Source organism: Pristis pectinata, chromosome 2, assembly GCF_009764475.1.
Source record: "Pristis pectinata isolate sPriPec2 chromosome 2, sPriPec2.1.pri, whole genome shotgun sequence".
Lineage (NCBI taxonomy): Eukaryota > Metazoa > Chordata > Chondrichthyes > Rhinopristiformes > Pristidae > Pristis > Pristis pectinata.
Genome location: NC_067406.1, coordinates 39,205,539 through 39,227,138, shown reverse-complemented (window position 1 = coordinate 39,227,138; position 21,600 = coordinate 39,205,539). Strand labels below are relative to the sequence as shown.

At 38.5% G+C, this 21,600-nt stretch overlaps 1 protein-coding gene across 1 annotated transcript in view; it reads left to right on the top strand.

Annotated features, from left to right (window-relative positions):
* The window catches only part of ubap2a (ubiquitin associated protein 2a), a 69,228-nt gene that overhangs the window by 16,920 nt on the left and 30,708 nt on the right, over positions 1-21,600 (top strand). The window contains 8 exon segments of the mRNA XM_052045165.1: positions 411-521; positions 3,550-3,703; positions 3,786-3,863; positions 8,117-8,174; positions 9,357-9,445; positions 9,542-9,594; positions 16,194-16,264; positions 17,589-17,772. Coding sequence (XP_051901125.1) covers positions 411-521; positions 3,550-3,703; positions 3,786-3,863; positions 8,117-8,174; positions 9,357-9,445; positions 9,542-9,594; positions 16,194-16,264; positions 17,589-17,772 — 798 coding nt within the window.

Sequence of the window (21,600 nt, the reverse complement as noted above, 5' to 3'; positions counted from 1 at the left end):
AAATTCAAAACAGTCCTGTGTTTTTGATGCCATTCATCACAATACTATGGAGGTATGGTTACCATATTGAGTGATTTCTGTGTATTCTTTGACTTATGGACAAAATTGACTAAAAGACATCTGTAAAATCGGAACCTGTTCATTACCCAGGGACGGCCTGTAGCTAAATCACTTTGGGGGTGTTTAATCTGTCGATGTTGAGGTGTGAGCTGAAATTAAGATGTGCATGTGTTATATGGTTAGATTGAATGCATGGATTCTGAGCTATATATAAGCTTATTTTAACCTGAATTGGGAATAAATGGGTGATGGTGATTGGGAATTATTTGATGTAAGGTGCCAGTCATTATGAAAATTTTGTATGTATCCTTGTAACTTTTTTTTAATTATTTGATGGGACTTTATTCTAGTTGATGGAAGTTACTGGAAAGAACCCAGATGAGAGTATAGTTGCACTTCATGATTGCAATGGAGATGTTAACAGAGCCATCAACATACTACTAGAAGGAAATTCGGATACGGTATGATGCAAGTCTTTTGCTGTTCATCTGTGATGTCATTATTGTCTAATGGGAACAGTATTATATTTTTGATTTATTTTTACTGTTTGTTTAAAGAGGCCTTGAAGGTATATCTAAATAGGTTAATGCAGTGCATGCAGGCATGTTGGAAAAAGGATTGCGATAATGAGACAAATATTAAAATTGTTTCCCCAAAGAACAAAACTAGTAGTCACTTTAGAACAACTAGTTCTAAAATCAGTAGTTTGTTTTGTGAACATTCGGGCAAGTTAAGCTGGAGTTTTCTTTTGCTGGAGGAACACCCACCCTAGCCCCAGTCCTCTTGATTCCTTATTTTAAACATTGGGATAAGAATGTGACAAGCAAAATGGGTTTTCTGTGACTTTCTGTGGGGTTAATCTTTTGGGTTTAAATGGAGCATTGGAGATTATTTTTTTAACAGGATAAGTACATATATGGATGGAATGAAGTGAACCTGATCATAACTCTGGTTGTGTGTAAGGCACTGACAATTTAAAATACCTTAACAGTTCACATCTGGGCTCATTTTACTATCTGGTCCATCTCCCAAATGATTTGAAATGGGTGATTATCCAAGACAGGAATACTTCTGATCACAAGCAGATGCTATTGTTGGATCTGTAAGTTACAGTATCACTTTAGAATTTGCCTTGCATGGATATTCATACAAGATGTTCAACCCAAAAGAAGTGAACAGCAAGGAAGTATGAGCATGTGTAAGGCCAAATCACTAGAACATGGCAAGTGGAGATAGAACATTACAGCACAGTACAGGCCTGAACTGATAACAGGTTTGCTCCCCCTTCATGACTGATTTATTGTGGATAAATATTTCAGAAGAAAATGCAATTTCATAGTTGGGAAAATATTGTACATTTAAAAAGATGTAATAAGTTAGTAAGTTAGATGTATTTTATAAAAAAAACAATGCTGGAAGAATTCAGCTGGTCAAGCAGCACCAATGGAGGCAAAGATCAGAGAGAAGATGTACAGGTTGAAGCAAGATTAACATTTCACGTGAATGGATGACCTTTCATAATTTTATTTGGGTTCTGACATTCTTCTCTACTGAAGGGTTTGGCTCTTTCTTTTGGATGCCAGCAATCATCAAATTCTATGATACTTTAGTACTAGGTGGTAGTTATCATAAGTATGTTCCTCCAGCAATTACGTAATGAATGGTAGGGCCCTGGGGAGTATTGAGGAACAGAGGATATGGGTCCAAGGGTTCTTGAATGTGGCATCACAGGAACAAGAACACAAGAGGATATAGGTTTAGGGTAAGAAATTTAGAGGAGAATCTGAGGAGGGATTTTTTTTCCATCCTAAGGGTGGTTGGAATCTGGAATGTACTGCCTGGGAGGGTGGTGGAGGCAGAGATGCTCACAAGCACTTGATTCACTAAGGTGTCGAAGAATGGTGTAGGTAAATAGGATTAGTATAGAGGGTCATTTGATGGTCAGTATGCACTTGGTGGGCTGAAGGGCCTGTTTCTATGCTGTGTGGCTCTGCCTCTGTTTCTGTTTGGTGGTTTAAAATTTCAAGTTTGGGAGTGGTGGTTGCATTGGTCTGAAGGGTTAAATTGCATATAATTTAACATGATAAAGCATGTGGTAGACAGAGGATCTCTGCTCTGTCATACAAGTCATACCTGGTATTGCAATGGAATAACCAAGCTCAAATATGAAACATACTTGGCTAATTTATTTTGCATTATTGGCTTATAGGATCCAAGTAACATTTTCAAAAATAGAGTAGCCCACAAGGCTGTTCCTATGCTAACCATAGACAAATTAAGGCAAGGATTTGACATGTGGTACACAGACACAATACTTAGTAACAATGTATTGGGAGGTGATTAGAGCAAGAGATAGAAATACAAGTTGGCCTCAAAGGGTTGTATAATTGGAAAAGATGGACATGGATCATCATGGCATTAACTCTGAACAGCGAGATTTTAGGAATGGGGCCACGAGAACATGCACAAGAGCCTTCAGGGAAAGTGACGTCACAAGCCACTGATCTTCTTTGGTTTGGAGGTATCAGTTGAAAGCCTATGCATTGGTGAAACTGTTTTACCATACCTCTAAATGTGTGTTTTTAAAAAAAAAAGCTATGCTGTGTACAGTAGGAGTGAGAGTGTATTAACCACACCAGTAATGTGACCGGGCCTTCTCTCTCCCCTTTTTAGTTGTACAACTTCGTTCTTGGATCAAACGGTAAAGTACTTCTCAGTTTGATCTAAGAACAGAGTTGTACGAGTAATTCTCTTGTTCCACAACAGGGGCCAACTGCAAGTTGGTTTGGTGCTATATTACAGATTGTTCAACCAATGTATTGTGGAAGATACATCGCATTTTTTTTAAATTTTAATTTGAATACCTTCCACGACACCCTTCACCAATCCCTGCACTTCCACCCGCTCCTCCAATTGGTTCCCAAACTAATTGTGAAATATAAGGATGGTTGATAAATGAGTGGACTCTTTTGAAGGGGTTTAAATATTAAGAATTTCTGTTAGTAGTTGAACTACTATACCTGAAATATTTTGGGGGTTTGTTTGGATGTATCTGATACATTTCAGAAGAGATTCAACAATTATTTTTCGATATTGATTACATTGGATGCATGTTTGGAAAAATATACGACATTGAGGGAAATGGGATTAGTTAGCAGCAGTTGAAGTAGCAAAGTATAATGGCAAATGGATTGCTTTTGTGCCACGTAATTTTTCAGTAAGTATAGATGTGAAGGTTTACTTCATTTTTCTATGTATAGTCACAAAATAAAAAGCATAACAAATGATGGGGAATGTTACTTGATTGACATTTTGTAAAGTACTGATGAATTCAAGTGGGTTGGTAAAAACTTGGGGCTTTTTAGGCACTTCTATTTTGACACTAATAATCTAGCCATTCTAGCAATCTCTTTGTTGCGTAAATTCGTTTTATGACTTGATCTGAGAAATACTGTTTCACTAGTAATGTGCGGGCATGTTTTCATGCAGAACTCATGGGAGACCGTAGGTAAAAAGAAGAGTCTTGGAACTGGAAAGGATAGCCTCTTGGAAAATAAGGAAAAAAGTAAGCGTGGAGAGAAAGAAACCAGTCAGGTTCGTGGGAGCTCCTCCAGACGGGGAAAAGGAATTCGTGGCAGGGAATGTAAGTATAACATGGAAGACATATCAACTGGATTACTTTTACTTGTATTTACTGTTGTTGAAATTTCCAATTAAAATTGCAGACAAAGTTGAAGAAAATGGAGTGGATATCAGCCCAGGTGATCGGCACTCAGAACGAGGCAGACGTGCACGTGGCCGAGGTGAGACTAATATAAAATTCCTATTTAATGATCTTATCTTTTGCAATGCCATGCTGCCAATAGTGTCAACAAAATATTAATATGTGGAAGCATAATAACAGAGTGAAAAAGAACCATTGGGACAAAAGCCTGCAACAACCTCGTGCATCACAATATGTGCACCCTCCCACCCAAAACATGTAATTTCCTGGGAAAGCAAAATCAGGGTTTGAAACCCAGACCAGTTGGGGGATTCACCTTGAGTAATCAAATGTAGTGCACAAATCCTCTGGCCCCTTTTTTTTACTCAAGCCAATGTTGGAATCCATTTTGCCAACTTGCCTTGAATCCCATGTAGGACCTTGTCAAAAGCTTTACTGAAGCCCCTGTTGACCACGCCGCTTTCATCAATATATTTTGTTTTCACTTGGGAAAATTTCAGTTAAATTTGTTCGATTGGATCGTCCCCTAACAAAATCTGTGCTGATTATCATTTGATTAATTCAGGTCTTTCCAAGTGTAGATTAACCCTGTCTCTGAATTTTTGCCAATAACTTCCTTTTAACCGTTGTTAGACTCTCAGGCCTGTAATTACCTGGTTTATCCCTGCTGCCTTCTTGAATGAAGGTAGCACATTTACTGTTTTACAGTCATCTGGCTCCTTGCCTGTGGCCAACAAAGATTTAAAAATCTCTGATGGAGCCCCAGCAATTTCCTCCCTTTCCTCATATTGCAGCCTTAGAAACTTCCAACAGGCCCTGGGGAAACCTTGCTATAAGGTATCATGTATCTGATTTTTTTTAAAACGGTAACTTGTTCGAGAATTTGCCCCACTTCCCTTGAATTAGCCAATCACAATGTGAAGTGAAAGGTATTCATTTAAGGCCACATCTACATTCTCCGTCTCCAAGCATATTTACCCCTTTGGTACCTAATGGGGTCTACTCTTTCCCTGGTTATCCTTTTTCCTATAACATACTCAGTAAATGCTTTGGGATTTCTTCATCTTGTCTGCCGATAATATTTTGTATTCCTTCTTTGCCCTCCTAATTTCTTTAAATATCCAATTATATTTAGTGTACTCCTTTTAGGTTTTTCCTATTTTCAGTTCTCTATCCCTGCCATGTGGTCCCTTTTTTTTCATTCAGCACTATCCCTCGATATCCATGGTTGCTTGGACTTGTTCTCCTTACCTTTCACCCTGATGGAAACATGTTGACTTTAAACTTCCAATTTTGAATGACTCTGACATTGTTAGATGTAGATTTGCCTGCAAGTAGCTGCTCACGGTTTACTTATGCCAGGTCTAGTCTTAGGATATTGAAATCTGTATTTGTCTAATTTAGGACCTTAATTTCTGGTCCACTCTTAGCTCTTTCCATACCTACCTTGGTACTTGATCTCCAAAATTCTCTCTCACTGACATCCAGCCATTTGCTTGGCTACATTCTTTAAGATTAAGTCCAGTGGGCCCCTTCTCCAGTGGGCTATCTACATACTGGCTCAAAAACCTTTCTTGGATGTGCATTTAAAAATTCTCTCTAAACTACTTGTACTAAATGATCTCTGTTATTCCCAGAAGCTGAAATTTCCTGTTACTATAACTATTGTTCTTGCAACTTTTTGTCACTTGCCTACATATCTGCTCTGTCTTGTTGACTGCTACAAGGTGAGTAGTACATTTCCACCAAAGTGATTGCCCCCATTTTTGGTTCTGTTCTATTTGTACAGACTATGTATGTTTATATATGTAAATATATTTGTTGGAAATAAATCAAGATGGGGCTGACCCTCTTGAGTACATGAACTCACGGATAACACATCAGCAGATAGTAAGGACTGAGTATAAATTTAAAAAAAACAATCTTAGTATTTTTGTGCTTTGAGACAGTTTAAACACTTAGAATAGTCTGAGATTGGCTTGAACATGTGAATAACAGGGTCTTGATAATGGGTAATTAAACTCGAGGATTATTTTTGCTCCGCGTTCGGTGCAGAATCCTAACTTTAAGATTTTTATTTTGCTTTGTCTTAAAATATTCCCAGAATTGTCTCTCTTTCATCTGGCTGGGCAACATTTGTGGGGAAGGAAACATTTAAGATTGATGCTCTGACATCAGAACTGGGAGGAAAAAGCTGAAAGGAGTTTTGTGATGCAAGGACAATTGGGAGGGGATTCAAAAATCAAAAAGTGAAAGGCAAGAACGTTGCAAGGCGGAAACAGTATATATGGGAATAATAAAAATGTGGGTTTAGAGGGGGTGTGGCAGAGTCATTATCTGAAATTGCTTAGTCATAGGGCTGCTTAGTGATACAACTAGTAGAGTTACTACCTTTCACCTCCCGTGACCCAAATTCAATCCTATCCTCTAATGCTGTCCGTGTGGAGTTTCACGTTCTCTCTGTGACCACGTGGGTTTCATCTTAGCTCTCCGGTTTCCTGTCACATCCCAGAAATGTGTGGTTTGGTGAGGGTAATTGACCACTGCAAATTGCCTTGGTGTAGGTTGCATCTGGAAAGGGTTGAGTGGATGTGAGGAGAAAAAAGTGGGATTAGTGCCAAAGGGTGCTTGATGGTAGGCTGAAGAGCCTTTTTCCATGTTGTATGATTCTGAAAGACAAAGTGGTATTCTTAGAGCTCAATGAGAGATAGTGGAACCTTTTGGGAAGCATGCGAAAGATGTAAGAATGGAATAGAGATTTATAATGACAAGTGAGCATTCTTTGGTGCCGTTGTGCTTGTACATGTCTCCCTGGATTTTTTGCTCAGAATAACTTTCTTAAATATGCAGTTTGGTTTGGAAGTGATTTTGAATCTAAAGTTGGTAGTTTTGAGTAAGAGGTATTTTAATATTGCACATCAGTCTTACATTGTGGCTTTCAGGGAGGATCTGCAGAAGTGATTTTTGATTGCCAGTATTTGCTACCTTTTTTTAAAAGGCTTTTTTAAATTTCCTTGAGCTGCTTATGTAGTTTGAGTAAATTATTCTTCATGCAGCCTGAGGTACAGAGTTTCCGATGTTAGTTAAAACATATTTTGGATACAAATGTTTGCAATTGTTGTGATTCCTTGTTTAATATTTCTAACATGTGAATTCAAATTTGTTACTATTTCAGCAGTCACAATTTTTTTTTTAAAAAAACGTGAATTGAGCTGTTGTCAGGAGTAGAGTGCAAACAGTGGAAGGGGCAAATAGGGAATTCTAAAGGCCAGCTAGTCTGAGATCATGAATGCAAGAAGGGGCAATTTGGGCATGCAATAATTTCAGGAACAGATTGACATATATTTTACAGATCAAATCAGTGACATTGTTTCTATATGTGAAATGTAAAATCTGCACATGCATTGCATCTAGAAAGTGTTTAGTTTGTATTTAGCAAATTTACCATGAGAGGAAAAACTTAATGTGATTATATAACTGTGCTTTGGAATATTGATTTTTTTGTGTGTAGGTTGGCAAGAGTGCACTAAAGCAGGCTGAAGTGGTTAATTTAAAGCTAATCTGGAAAAGGAATCATGGAAAAAATTTCATTGCTTTTTAACCCAAGATTTAAAAAAATATATCCAATCTTTAATACAAGCTGTTTGTTCTCTTAATCGTCTTTAGAGATTAATTATCCATGCAAAATTATCTTGGGCTCTTGTGTCCTTTCTAAAGCTTGAGTTTGGTGGTACCTCATTGTGCAATGGGTAAGAATGGTGAGCTTCCCTGTAAAGTTCTTGCCTTTTGCGATATATTTGAATCACTTAGCTTCCAGCAAATATTACATGAATTTTTGACAACCTATTGATGAATTTCATTTTTAAATTTTGACACCTTCAGCATTTAAATTAAACTTGGTGGGGGGGGGGGGGGTTGGTTGCTTTGACAATTTGGCCATAGCTTGCGTATTTTTCTTCTGGTCACTTGAAATTCTTCTGAAATGCCTTTCTCCACCTTTCATTAAGTCTTGGCTTAAGGAGGTGGGGCCAGGACATGGAGCCACTTAATCAGGAATAATGCATTGGAACACTTTTAAATTGGTGGAGACTGCAGTCCAAGCCCTGGCAGAAACCTGGCTTCCTGGAGGTTTACATCGAAAAAAGTTGTTTCATCCAGTTAATATTTGAGTATTTCTTGGGATCCTAATGCCTCCCATCCAAGTTAGCTGCTACTTCTAATTGTGTGTGCTCCATTGAGTACAGTTCCAGTATTGATGTTGGATTACAGTTTGAGAATCTGGAGCCACAAGTTAATTTTGTACATTTAATTGCCATATTGTTAAATTTACAGGATATAGTGGGCGTAGCAGAGGTAGGGGAACAGCAAGATTTTCAGCACAAGGAATGGGGTAAGCATATCAAACTGAAGTAGGATTCTGAATTGTTTATGACCTGGATTACTGAAATTGATTTGCTCCATTAATGTAGTCTTTCACTAAAGAATTGACTTAGTACTTCTCAAAATTTCTGGTCAAATCTAGTGTAATTCATTGTAATTGCACTCTTTTACTGATTTTAAATTGGGAAGGGAATGGGTGCCTCATTGCAGATAGACCTCCATATGATGCAGAAAGATGGAAATAATAAAGACAATCTAAAGGAATACTTTGAGGAAAAACTGGGACATGGTATTCAGAATTTTGTTTTTATTTTTCACCCTTTTCTTTCCTGGTTATGTTATTAAGCTCAAATGAAATTATATTGGTTTATGGCAGGTTGTTTAGGTGATGTATTGAAAGACATCAAGCAGGTTAATTTTAACAGAGCATATGACTTAATTCATTCTCCCTGCCATGATGCGCAAGGCAATATCTAAGCTGTACTGAAGTGCTAATCATTATGTAAACTAATTCTGGACCAAACACCGTGAACTCTCTTGCTAGCACCCAAAGCAGTTATTTCCTGTTTAGAAAACCATTCCATTTAGTAAGTATGTTTTTGACTGGAGATTTACGTCATTGTGTTTGAATCAGTTTGTCCTTCCTTTAAAATAAAATTCAACGACATTTCATTACGAACGGTATGGAGGATGGATTGAAAAAGCTTCATAGTTGCATATTTTACAACAGTTGTGTTTTCTACTTGAAATGTATTTAACTCTGCATTGAATTCCAGGGAGAACAGTCTGGTTCTGTGTAACCTATGCTTTTATTTTCAAGTAGTTTAAATGTATTAACTGTTGCACAGTGGGCATTCAGGATGTGCATGTTAATTTGAGCAATGAATATTCAGCTATGCTCACTGAACTGCTGAAATGGATTATTAACTTAAAAGATTGGATTTTTCCATAATGACCAAGAAATAAATTCTGTAACTCCGATATAACTTTTCAGGCCAAGAATCTACATCAAGTTGGATTTGGTCCATCTAATTCAAAGGGTATAATATCTATGTGTATCCTCAAGTAAAAAATGCTAATTTTTGTAAAAGATTTAAATTAAATGGTAACGAACAGCAGACGGCTTCCTTGAAAATGGTTGGAGAATGTTTATCAAATCGTTGAATTCACTTGGTGTGTTTCAAATGTGCAGAACCTTCAACCCTGCAGACTACCCAGATTCAACAACTACTGATGGGACAACGTCTGAAATTTGGGAGTCAGGTCAAAACAATGGAACTGGTAGGAAAATAGCTATTTAAAACATTTTTACCCCAAATGTTGCAAAATTTCAGTTTTTGTTTTGCTGAATTGTGTATGTACCTTAATGATTTTTAGGTACTTGGCAAAATTCCATGGAGGATTGGGTTGGTGAAGACTGGAATGAAGATGTAAGTATGAGCTACGTCTATCAAATAAAAATGATCTTTTTCAGTGAGTGTCTCTGCTACTTCAAGAATGCTAGAATGATACAATTTGTTGCTTTACACTAGTTGTATTGCAGTTTGCACAGTTAGTAAAAGGGTTAGTTATATTTAGCAATGAGTCATAGTTTTTGAGTGGATCATTGAGGTTCATTTACATGACTTGGTTTAGCTTTTCTAATGCATCCAGGAAAATGCTTAAGTTCTATGAGAATGCAATTCAATCTTGTAGCCAGATTAGTACACTGTAGTAAACTTAGTTAGGTTGAAAATTGTGCCATTTGATCCGTAACAGCTGTTGCAAGTATCTTGTGATTTGTATTGTCGTCAATATAATCTATATAGGGGCAGCAACAGGAACACTATCTCTAATCTAGGTATTAAATAACTACGTTACACATAGTATTCAGTCAGTGCATTAATGATCTGTGGCAGAGTTGGCATTTCCAGGGGAATGGCAATAGTAATTACAAATACGTTGTTATATTTTGAGTTCCTGCAGAGTTGTAACTCATTGAATCTGGTATTTTTACAATAAAGAATCTATTAACGTAACTTGTAGACTTGCTAATAACTTGCATTTTTTTTCTGGAGTGAATTTTCAAAGCAGGCATCAAATAAATTCCCCATTGGATAAGTACATGAGTAGGAAAAGTTGAGAGGGATGTGGGCAAATGGGTGGGCACTATTAGCTTAGGTGGGCACCTTTGTCTACGTGGATAAGTTGGGCTGAAGGGCCCACTTCCATGCTGTATTACTCTGACTCTGAATGCATTGTTTTATAAATATTGCCATAATTAATAGAAAAGTTAGTTTTAATAAAGAAAACAGCATAATATTTTGTGGATCATTTTGAAGAGATTGGTTCAGTGTTTATTTTGAGAATGTGGCCAAGTTCTCCAAAAACATGACAAATTTAGAACCATAGAACAATACAGCACAATACAGGCCTTTCAGCCCACCATGTTGTGCCACCCTTCAAACCACACCTAAGACTATCTAACCCCTTCCTCCCACATATCCCTCTATCTTAAACTCCTCCATATGCTTATCTAACAATCTCTTGAACTTGACCAATGTATCAGCCTCCACCACCACCCCAGGTAGCGCATTCCATGCAACAACCACTCTCTCGGTGGAAAAACTTCCCTCTGACATCTCCCTTGAACTTCTCACACATTACCTTAAAGCCATGTCCTCTTGTTTTGAGCATTGGCGCCCTGGGAAAGAGGCGCTGGCTGTCCACTCTGTCTATTCCTCTCAATATCTTGTATACCTCTATCATGTCTCCCCTCATCCTCATCCTCCTCCTCCTCCTCCTCCCATGAGAACAGCCCTAGCTCCTTTAGTCTCTCCTCATAATGCATACTCTCTAATCCAGGCAGCATCCTGGTAAATCTCCTCTGCACCCTTTCCAACGCCCCCACATCCTTCCTATAATGAGGTGACCAGAACTGGACACAGTACTCTAAGTGTGGTCTAACCAAAGTTTTGTAAAGCTGCATCATCACTTTGCGGCTCTTAAACTCGATCCCCCGATTTATGAAAGCTGACATCCCATAAGCTTTCTTAACTATCCTAACTACCTGTGAGGCGACTTTCAGTGATCTGTGGATATGAACCCCCAGATCCTGCTGCTCCTCCACACTGCCCAGAATCCTGCCATTTATCTTGTGCTCTGCCTTGGAGTTTGTCCTTCCAAAGTGTACTACCTCACACTTCTCTGGATTGAACTCCATCTGCCACTTCTCAGCCCAGCTCTGCATCCTATCAATATCCCTCTGCAAGTTTCGACAGCCCTCCACACTATCCACAACACCACCAATCTTTGTGTCATCTGCAAACTTGCTAACCCAGCCTTCCACCCCCTTATCCAAGTCATTAATAAATATCACAAAAAGTAGAGGTCCCAGAACCGATCCTTGTGGGACACCACTAGTCACAGCCCTCCAATCCGAATGCACTCCCTCCACCACAACTCTGCTTTCTACAGGCAAGCCAATTCTGAATCCACAGGGCCAAGCCTCCCTGGATCCCTTGGCCTCTGACCTTCTGAAGAAGCCTACCATGCGGAACTTTATCAAACGCCTTACTAAAATCCATGTAGACCACATCCACTGCACTATCCTCATCAATCTTCCTGGTCACCACCTCAAAGAACCCTATCAGACTTGTGAGGCAGAATCTTCCCTTCACAAATCCTTGCTGGCTGTCCCTAATCAGTCCATGATTCTCTAAATGCTCATAGATCCTATCTCTTAGAATCCTTTCTGACAGCTTACCCACCACAAGGCTCACTGGTCTGTAATTCCCTGGACTATTGCAACTACCTTTTTTGAATAAGGGGACAACATTTGCCACCCTCCAATCCTCCGGTACCATCCCTGTGGACAACGAGGACTCAAAGATCCTAACCAACGGTTCAGCAATCTCCTCCCTCGCCTCACGAAGCAGCCTGGGGAATATTCCGTCAGGCCCCGGGGACTTATCTGTCCTAATATTTTCTAACAACTCCGACACATCTCTCTCTTAATATTTACATACTCTAGAACATTACCCTCACCAACACTGTCCTCAGCATCATCAAGACCCCTCTCCTTGGTGAATACTGAAGAGAAGTATTCATTGAGAACCTCACCCACTTCCACAGCTTCCAGGCACGTCCTCCCACCTTTGTCTCTAATCGGACCTACCTTTACCCTAGCCATCCTTCTGCTCTTTACGTACAAGAAAAAATCCTTGGGATTCTCCTTAACCCTACTCTCCAAAGCCTCTTCATGTCCCTTTCTCGCTCTCCTCAGCCCTTCCTTAAGTTCCTTCCTTGCTACTCTATATTCCTCACTAGCCCTGTCCAATCCTTGCTGCTTACACCTTATGTATGCGGCTGCCTTCTTCCTAACTAGTTGTTCTACCTCTCTCGTCACCCACAGTTCCTTCACCCTGCCATTCCTTCTCTGCCTCACCGGGACAAATTTATCCCTAACGTCCTGCAAAAGATCCCTGAACATCGACCACATCTCCATCATACATTTCCCTTCAAAAATGTCATCCCAATTTACACTCCCAAGTTCTCACCTTAGCCTCATAATTCGTCTTTCCCCAATTAAATATCTTCCTGTCCTCTTTGCTTCTATCCCTGTTCATGACAATTCGAAAGGTTATGGAGCAATGGTCACTGTCCCCCAAATGCTCACCCACCGATAGATCTGTCACCTGTCCCGGTTCATTACCTAAAACTAGATCTAATATGGCATTCCCTCTAGTCGGCCTGTCAACATACTGTGTCAGGAATCCGTTCTGGACACACTTAACGAACTGCGCCCTGTCTAAATCTTTGGCACTAAGTAGGTACCAATCAATATTTGGAAAGTTGAAGTCTCCCATTATAATAACCCTGTTATTTTCGCATCTTTCCAAAAACTGCCTTTGAATCTGCTCCTCAGTATCCCTACTGCTACCGGGGGGCCTATCGAATACTCCCAGGAGGGTAACTGCCCCTTTCTTGTTTCTAACTTCCACCCATATTGACTCTAGAGGGGATCCTTCTACATTATCTACCCTTTCTGCAGCAGTAACAGTGTCCCTGACCAGTATCGTCACCCCCTTCCTCTTCTCTTCCCCCCCCCCCCCAATCCCTTTTAAAACACTGAAAACCAGGAATATTCAATATCCATTCCTGCCCTGATGTCAGTCATGTCTCTGCAATAGCCACAATATCGTAGTCCCATGTACTTATCCAAGCTCTCAGTTCATCTCCCTTATTCCTGATGCTTCTTGCATTTAAGTAAATGCACTTTAGCCCATCCACCTTTCTACTTTTATAGCCTGTACTCTGCTTCTTCCTCAAAGCCTCTCTACCTGTCAGATCTGACTTTTCCCCATCCCCTTCTTCCTCTGACCTACTCCTCCAGTTCCCTTCCCCCTCGCAATCTAGTTTTAAACCCTCCTGAACCACCCTAGCAAACCTGGTTGCAAGGATATTGGCCCCCCTCAGGTTCGGGTGTAACCTGTCCTTTCTGTGCAGGTCCCACCTTCCCCAGAAGAGATCCCATTGATCCAAAAATCTAAAACCCTCCCTCCTGCACCAACTTCTCAGCCACACATTTATTTGCCATCTCCTCCTATTCCTACCTTCACTATCGCGTGGCACTGGCAGCAATCCCGGGATTGCTACCCTCGAGGTCCTGTTCTTCAGCCTTCTGCCTAGCTTGCTAAACTCACTTTTCAGGACCTCATCCCTCTTCCCACCTATGTCATTGGTACCAACATGAACCATGACTTCTGGCTGTTCTCCCTCCCACTCTAGAATCCTGTGGACCTGATCAGTGACATCCCGAACCCTGGCACCTGGGAGGCAACCTACCATCCGGGATTCATGCTCACTGCCACAGAACCTCCTATTTGTTTCCCTGACTATCAAGTCCCCTATCACTACTGCCTTCCTTTTCTCCTCCCTTCCCTTCTGAGCAGCAGGACCGGTCCCAAGTGCCATAGACCTGGTTACTGCTGCTAGGCCCCGGTAGGTCATCTCCCTCAACAGCCCCCAAAGTGGAAAACCTGTTATTGAGGGGAACAGCCTCCGGGGTCCTCTGCTCTATCTGCCTGTTCGTTTTCTTTTTCCTTTTTGCTCCCCTGACAGTCACCATTCTATCTACTTCTTGGACTCCAGTAGTACCTGCTCTAAGGGGGATGACCGTCTCCTTATGTACAGTATCTACATAACTCTCCCCCTCCCTGATGCTGCGCAGTGTTTGAAGCTGCAACTCCAGCCCATCGATTGTGAGCCAAAGTTCCTCCAGCCTCAAGCACTTACTGCAGATGTGGCCATTGTGGACCGCAGCAAGGTCCATGAGCTCCCACATCAAGCAGCTGCAGCACACCACCATGTCCTCCATCTGAACTAATTCTTTCTTCCCCCTAGTTTTTCCTACTTAAAAAATTTATTACAGATAACAGGTAAACCTTACCTTTACCTACCAGCTAGTCACCTGCCTTGCCCCTTTAGTGCCTAAGCCCCTTGAGCCAAAGCCCAACCACTCTGCTCCCTTTCACTCAGCTGCCCGCTCCAATGCTGCCCGCTGGATATGGCAGTTTGCTTTTTAAACTGCCCGCGCCTTACCTGCCGATGTCACGCGCCTGCGCAGTCCAGCCCTCACTATTCCCGATTAAAACTTATAAAACAACTTAAAAAAGAACCTTATAAAAACTAACCCTTATAATAATAACCCAATTAAACAAAAAGAAAAAATTTATCTGCTCCGAAGTCCTGACGTCTTCCGAAGCGAAACCCACAAAGCCTCTGAGGTTTTTATTAGTAATCTGTACTAAGTAGTCTGTTTAAAAACCATATGGGCAAGCCATGCCATTAAAATAAATTCTGAAAACTAATAATTGCGTAATTAGTATAAAAAGAAACTTGTCAAACTTCTATGATTTTCTATTCATTTCCCCTTGCAATAAGCTTAATATTGTTAGCTTTATTGATTACTTTATCTGCATACTAGCCTTTTATGCACTAGGACCCCCAGATCCCTCTGCATCTCAGGGGTCTGCAATTTCTCACTATTTAGATAAAATGCTGTATTATTATTATTGCTAAAATGGTCATTTTTAGATATTCCCACATTAAACTCCATATCTCAAATCTTTGCCCACTCAGTCCCTTTATAATATCCTTGTATCCTTTTCACACCTTAATCTTCCATCTCTTTGTGCCATCGTCAACTTTAGCAATCATCTGTTCGGTCACTTCATTCACTAGTATGTACAGACTGTTTTTACAGACGTTTATAAGTTGAATTTGTCCATAAGTCAGAAAATTCACAAAATCACTCTATGGTAACTATACCTCCACGGTATTGTAACGAATGGCATCAAAAGCATGTAAGATTGAAAAGAAAGAACAATTACTTAAAGTAGAGAGAGATGGGAAACTAGTTCTACTGTTCGTAGGAATGAACGTATGTTGAATTTAAGAATATTATGGGAGCTTGTAATGAAGTACAGGTTTCCATAGTTTGGCATTTGTAACCTGGGGATGACCTGTAAATTGTAAAAAAAAAACACCAAAAAAATTGAGGCTTTTTTCTTTGAGTGCACCACTTGTTACAATTTGACAACCAGAAAAAGACCCATTTATGCCCACTTTTGCCTGATACTTGAATATACTGTATGCTTCCAGAAAGATTTACTAAATAGTGATTTGCAGAGAGAGCTCTCCTTTTTCCCTTAGCTGATGGTAGTGCAAGTTCAAATACTTTGGCTGAAATCAATTCACTCAGTTCAAGCAAGGATTTGAATCCTAGACCTTTTTGATCCATGTGCTTCAGCTAAATGGGTAACTCAAATGGCCTTCTGGGGAATTTATTAGATGCGATATTAGATGGTGGCACGGTAGTGTAGAGGTTAGCATAACGCCATTATTCTCAGTAACACAAAAAGATGCATTTCACTGTGTTTCGATGTACGTGTGACTTAATAAATAATATTATGAAAATGGCTGTTACTGTCTTCAGGATGTGTTGGCATGCATAATCCTTTTTAATGTGATTTTTAAATTTAAGCAGCTGACAGAAACAAAGGTATTTACAGCCTCCACTGTTGCAAGAATGGACAACCAAATCACACCTGGATCAAGGTATGAAATATAGTTCCTTTTTGGCATTGATTAACTAGTAAACGTATATTCTTCTGGAATTTCTGTATTGTGTAAGATATTGACACAGATATATTTTAAGACGACCACTGAAATTTGAAATGGGGGTGCAATATAAAATGACAATTGATTGTTATGATTATGTAATACTAGCCATTCTGAATGACCTTCTGAATATTATTATGATTTTGAAATGGGCACTGTAATGGCAATTAAATTTTTTTTTAGCTAAAATCTTCCTTTGACTACTTTATTGCTTTAACTTGAATTGGCTTTGAACCCAAATTTAAAACAAAACCGTGATTCAAGCTAAATGCATTCATTTTTCACTGTTCATCTTTCAACAGCTTTCTGCTGATGCAGAGTTTGGACTAAGTTGATTTGTATTCTTGTCCAAGAAGTAACCTGTTCAGATAACTTGCTGCATTTACTAAAATTATTCATTTTTGAATTTTTTTATTGGTACTTCTGAAATTGAGATTTTTCTTTTTCTTTTTGTTTAAATCTGCAAGTTTGCAGGTTTAGTTAAAAAATCATTAGTGGTTGCTCGCCTGCAGCAGCTATGATCAAAGAGCATTTATAGAAGAATTATCTCCATTGTGTTCTTGAAGGGTTTGCAAAAGATGCTTTTTAATTTAATATTTAAGAACATATAATTAATGCAGTGTTTGTGTACTTAACAGTAAACCTATAAAAACATTTCTATTCCAATTATTGCTTGCTTTTGGGGTAGAATAATTTTTACAATCCTGCCTTCCCCTCATCTTTCTGCAACTAAATTAACGTTTCTGCACCAATATAAAAGTAATCACTAGAAAATGTACAGCTTTACATTTTGACCTCCCTCCACCCAATATTCTCTTTAATAAGGTTTTCCTTTTACTTCATTTTAAAGACAATAGCTTAATCTTGTGTACCCATGTGTCTTCATTGATCTCTTTTACTCCTCAACAGCTAATATTTGGAGCCAGGTCTTATTTTAACAACAGAATCAAACAATCCTGAAGTGTGCTCACTGCCCTCTTGGTTTTCCTTGCTTGGACTTTTATATATTATGCTGATTAGCAAGTGGTTGAACAAAAGTTTACACTAAAGTTGGTTGCCAATCTTTTTCAATTTTTAAAGTTCTTTCCCCTAATTAGAAAAATGCACCAACTTTCATTTTGGATGAGCTATGTCAGGTTTATAAATCCAGGCTTTCTAAAATAAAACTAGAACCTGAAATGTTACTAGTGCCTCCTGAATCCATTTGCAGTCCTTACAGAACCTGTTAAAAGGTCTGAAAATAAACTTATCTTTTTTTAAGCACTGATCTAGCAACATTGCTTCAAAAGCCCTCAACTGGTACTGTAACAGAAAACAACTCGAGTGAAGCACCCCAGCAGGCAAACCTCTCTCAGTCACTGGTGTTCACTAATTCCCAACATGATGATCCAATTTCATCGGTGGAAGGAAACTCCAATGCTGTGAATTCCTACACTCAGAATCTGGTAAACCAAAAGAAAAGGCAAAATTGCTATACACTTTGATATTTATTTTCTGTATAAATTAGAACGACTTCTAAAATGGCATGATAGACTTTTCTGATGTATGTTCTGTTGGAGTTGTTTTCTCATTCAGAACAGGTCTTCTGCAGCACTTGGGTTTGACCTTCTATATTCTTCTAATCAGAAAATGAAGTAAAGCATATTCCCTTGTTTGGAATCTGCAAACTTTTTTCCCCTTTTACAAATGGAGCAGAATGCTGGTTTTTTTTTGGTTCCTTTATTGTTGTTTCACATCTTCCTAATTTTAGGAAGTTTTAATCCCATTAGTTTTATGTTGGTAAGGCTTGTATTTTCTGTCGCAGAAATATTTCTTTGTTTTTATCTTCTTGTATGACTAAGAAGATAGGATTCAAGTGTTGCTGATCCTGTGATGCTAAATTTCCACTGATGGATTGCCACAATGTCTGTGTTCTGAGCTAGGGTAAATTTGGAGTAGGCTGCTGTATCAGAGAATTCGTAGAGGTAGGCCCTGGACCAGAGGAGAGTTTGTCCTTGCGGGACACTTCCTTGATAACTTGAGACATCACCATGTTGTCCTTTCATTTAAGGATTTCCCAAACCACTTGAGAAGGGGTGATTGTCTTAAGTTATCGCCATGATATGGATTAGGCTTGTGGGCAAAAATATGGTAAATTAATTTATTCATGTGAGTACCACTCAAGGTGCTTCAAGCATATTTTTATTGCTCTTTTAAGTTGCTGCTGCTACTGTCAATTAAAAGGATCTTTGATTAAACCTGGTTCACAAAACAAATGAGTTCAAGTGCATTCATATATTTTGAAAGCTGACAACCTGAAGCAAAACTGCATAACTAACATTTTTTTTGTAGTTATATACTCAGTTTGGTTGTTTAGCACAAACTCAGGCTTCAGTGTTGTCCTTGCTCTCAGTTTTAAGTAACATTTTCAATAAATGTATTTGCGTATTTCAACTGTTTGCCATGCACAGAGGATCATGAGAGTAGCTTGGTGACCAGTTCTGTGAGCTGTAGTTGGCAACGTAAATTTAGTTAGAAAGCTGAAACACTGAATTTACATAGATTGGAAGTAAAATTCTTCTAATTATTTGCCAACCAGATTGAACAAACGTTGACAATGATAATATTTTATTCTCTCTTCCAAAGCACCACTCTGCTTTGAAATTCGCTGGAGTATTTAAACACTAAATAAAATTTGAACTTAATTATTAATATTGTATTTTATATTGATTACTCAGTTTTTCAAAGAATGAATTCTAATATTCTAAGATGGTAATGTGTAGAAAGTCAGCTGGAAAACATTGAAACCTGAATTTCTTTGAATTAAGTCATTGCAGATTATATTAAGAACCAGAAAAATGCCTGCTTGCAACTCAGACTGGAAAATATAAAACAGGGAGGAAAATATTTCTGTTGCTGAGGGGAGCAAACTACTGAATAGTTAAATGGTTACGTAGTCTGTGTGATAGCATGTACGTAAATATTATAGATGTTGATAGAGTAATGTCAGCAATGGAATACAGTTGACCTTAATTTCCTTTTGCTGGAAAGGTTACAATTTCACTGTGTACCCATTTCCAATTTGTTATTTAGTGCACGTGTTGGGTCAGGGTAGGATCGTGGTTGTAGTGATGCCTTCTTAGTCTGTGGGCAAGAATTAGTCTTTAGGTCTCTACACCAAGCAATTTGTATTCTCTTGTTAGTGGTCTTTCGTTTAGTGAAGAATGCTGATACTTCTTGCAAGGATCCATCCTGATGTGGAGAAGCATCTCGCATGCTACTTTTGTACCTACCTGTAGGTTTTCCCATCATGCAGTAAGAAAATATTTGGAACAGAGAAGTACTAAACTATATTGGTGATAATTTTTAACCTTTTGGCACAGAAATACTATTGGAGGTTTAACATTCTTTGAACAGTGTAGTAACTTAAACCTGTTGCTAAGCAGTTTGTTCCTGACATGCTAATTTAAGTGCTGCTCAGATAATCTGAAATTTAATCCATATACAGAATATTTGCAGCATTACTGAAACAAGTCAAACAAGGAGTTATATTTGACTTTTGAATAATAACTTGTATCTATAGGTTCTAGCGAACAAGTTAGACTTCTATTGTTGCTTTGTAAATAACACAATTGTCTATAAGAATGAGTCTCAGTATTTACATGGCTTTCTGACTAGGGGGGGCTAACTGTATAATGAATATGTATGAATATTTCACTATCTTTGAGCATATCCAAAGTCATTAATTCCATAGTTTAAAAAACATTCAATATGACGAGACTAACTTGCCATGAAAACTGACATGTTACAACAGTTTGCACACAACAAGCAATCTTTGCAGTACATGAAAATGGCAGAATGTCTTAACATTATTATTCATGTGCTCTTGATACTTTATCACTGCGATTTCCTGAAAACATTGTTAATGTTATTCTGTGGTATATAGTTATTCATGCTAAAGCAACTGATACTATTTAGTTCTATTGACGCGGAACTAATTGAGCTTCCTGGGGCAGTCATCAAAGTATATTAATAATTACAGAAACAATTTTTAATTTAGCTTTGGACATCCTGTAACAATGTCATCTAAATGTAACCAGTTAACTTTTTCAGAAATGAAATAATTGTCCTTTTAGTTGGTATAAGAAGGTATTAAAATATCTGTTGATAAAGTTAGTCATTAATTCTTAAATACATGATGGCTACTTTATTAGGAGCTCACAATAGTACTTCTTTTCAGGAGGGAATATTTTCTATGTGTGTACGATCAGATTTTGATGTTGGCCAACTTTGGGTGGTCAGGCCTGGTGTGATGTGGCATGTCATCTGCCAAAAATATGAATGCTATGTTTTTAGGTTTCTGGGCATAAATACTTATTCAGGTTGTAGTAATATCTAATATTTTGTATTGAATACTTATGACCTGAAGACTTCTGAGACTCCTTTTCCAATTTTTTTTTTAAGAGAAGAAACTTTATTTCAATGCAGCAGATTCCTAAAGATTAAAATAATTAATTTGCAGTTGAGGTAGTTGTAGGACATTTCCCAATGAAATTGTGCATGTATGTTCACTTTTTCTCTTTGCGCTTTCAGTCTCGTGACTCAGTGTGTTGATACTCATAACTCACTGCTTTACTTTTATGATTTCAATGTAAGAGTGCTATTCTATGTACAAATTTTTTTTTAAAAATCTGGTCATTTGGCAGGTATGAAGAAGAAAAAATGATTAACCACTGGAGGCTCAGTAAATGAAGCTTAGTTGAACTGTAAGTCTCTTTAGTTGAACAGTAATTCCATAACAGACTCCATTGTAGTTCTGTTTCCTGAAAAATTCCATCCACCAGCTTGCCTGATGGTTCCTTATTTTGCTTTTACCCCTTTTCTTTTTACCTCCTCTAAATGGAAAATGATTTAAGGCCTTCCTATGCCAGTGAAAATAAACAACCCAAGGCAAACTAATTTACCCTTCAAACAATGAACTTTCTTTCCTGAGCAGATCCTGATAATAGATTTCATTTACTGAGGGAACTAACTTCAACTGAACAGGAAATGGGCGCTTCAAAATTTGTGCCATTTTATGATTTGTATTTTCACCCTCAATGTGAAAGGAAAAGGAATTGCAGTCTCTATTTTCTACCAACTTGGTAGCAGCCTTCTGTGAGGTAAACAGTTGTTGTACTTGGTACTCATCTTGGGAATCAATTGTCTTAATTCTTTCAGTCAGTTCATGGGAAATTCTTTGTTAATTTGTTCAGTTACAATTTTAACTGCAAAATTCAAGTTTGGGAAAGAAA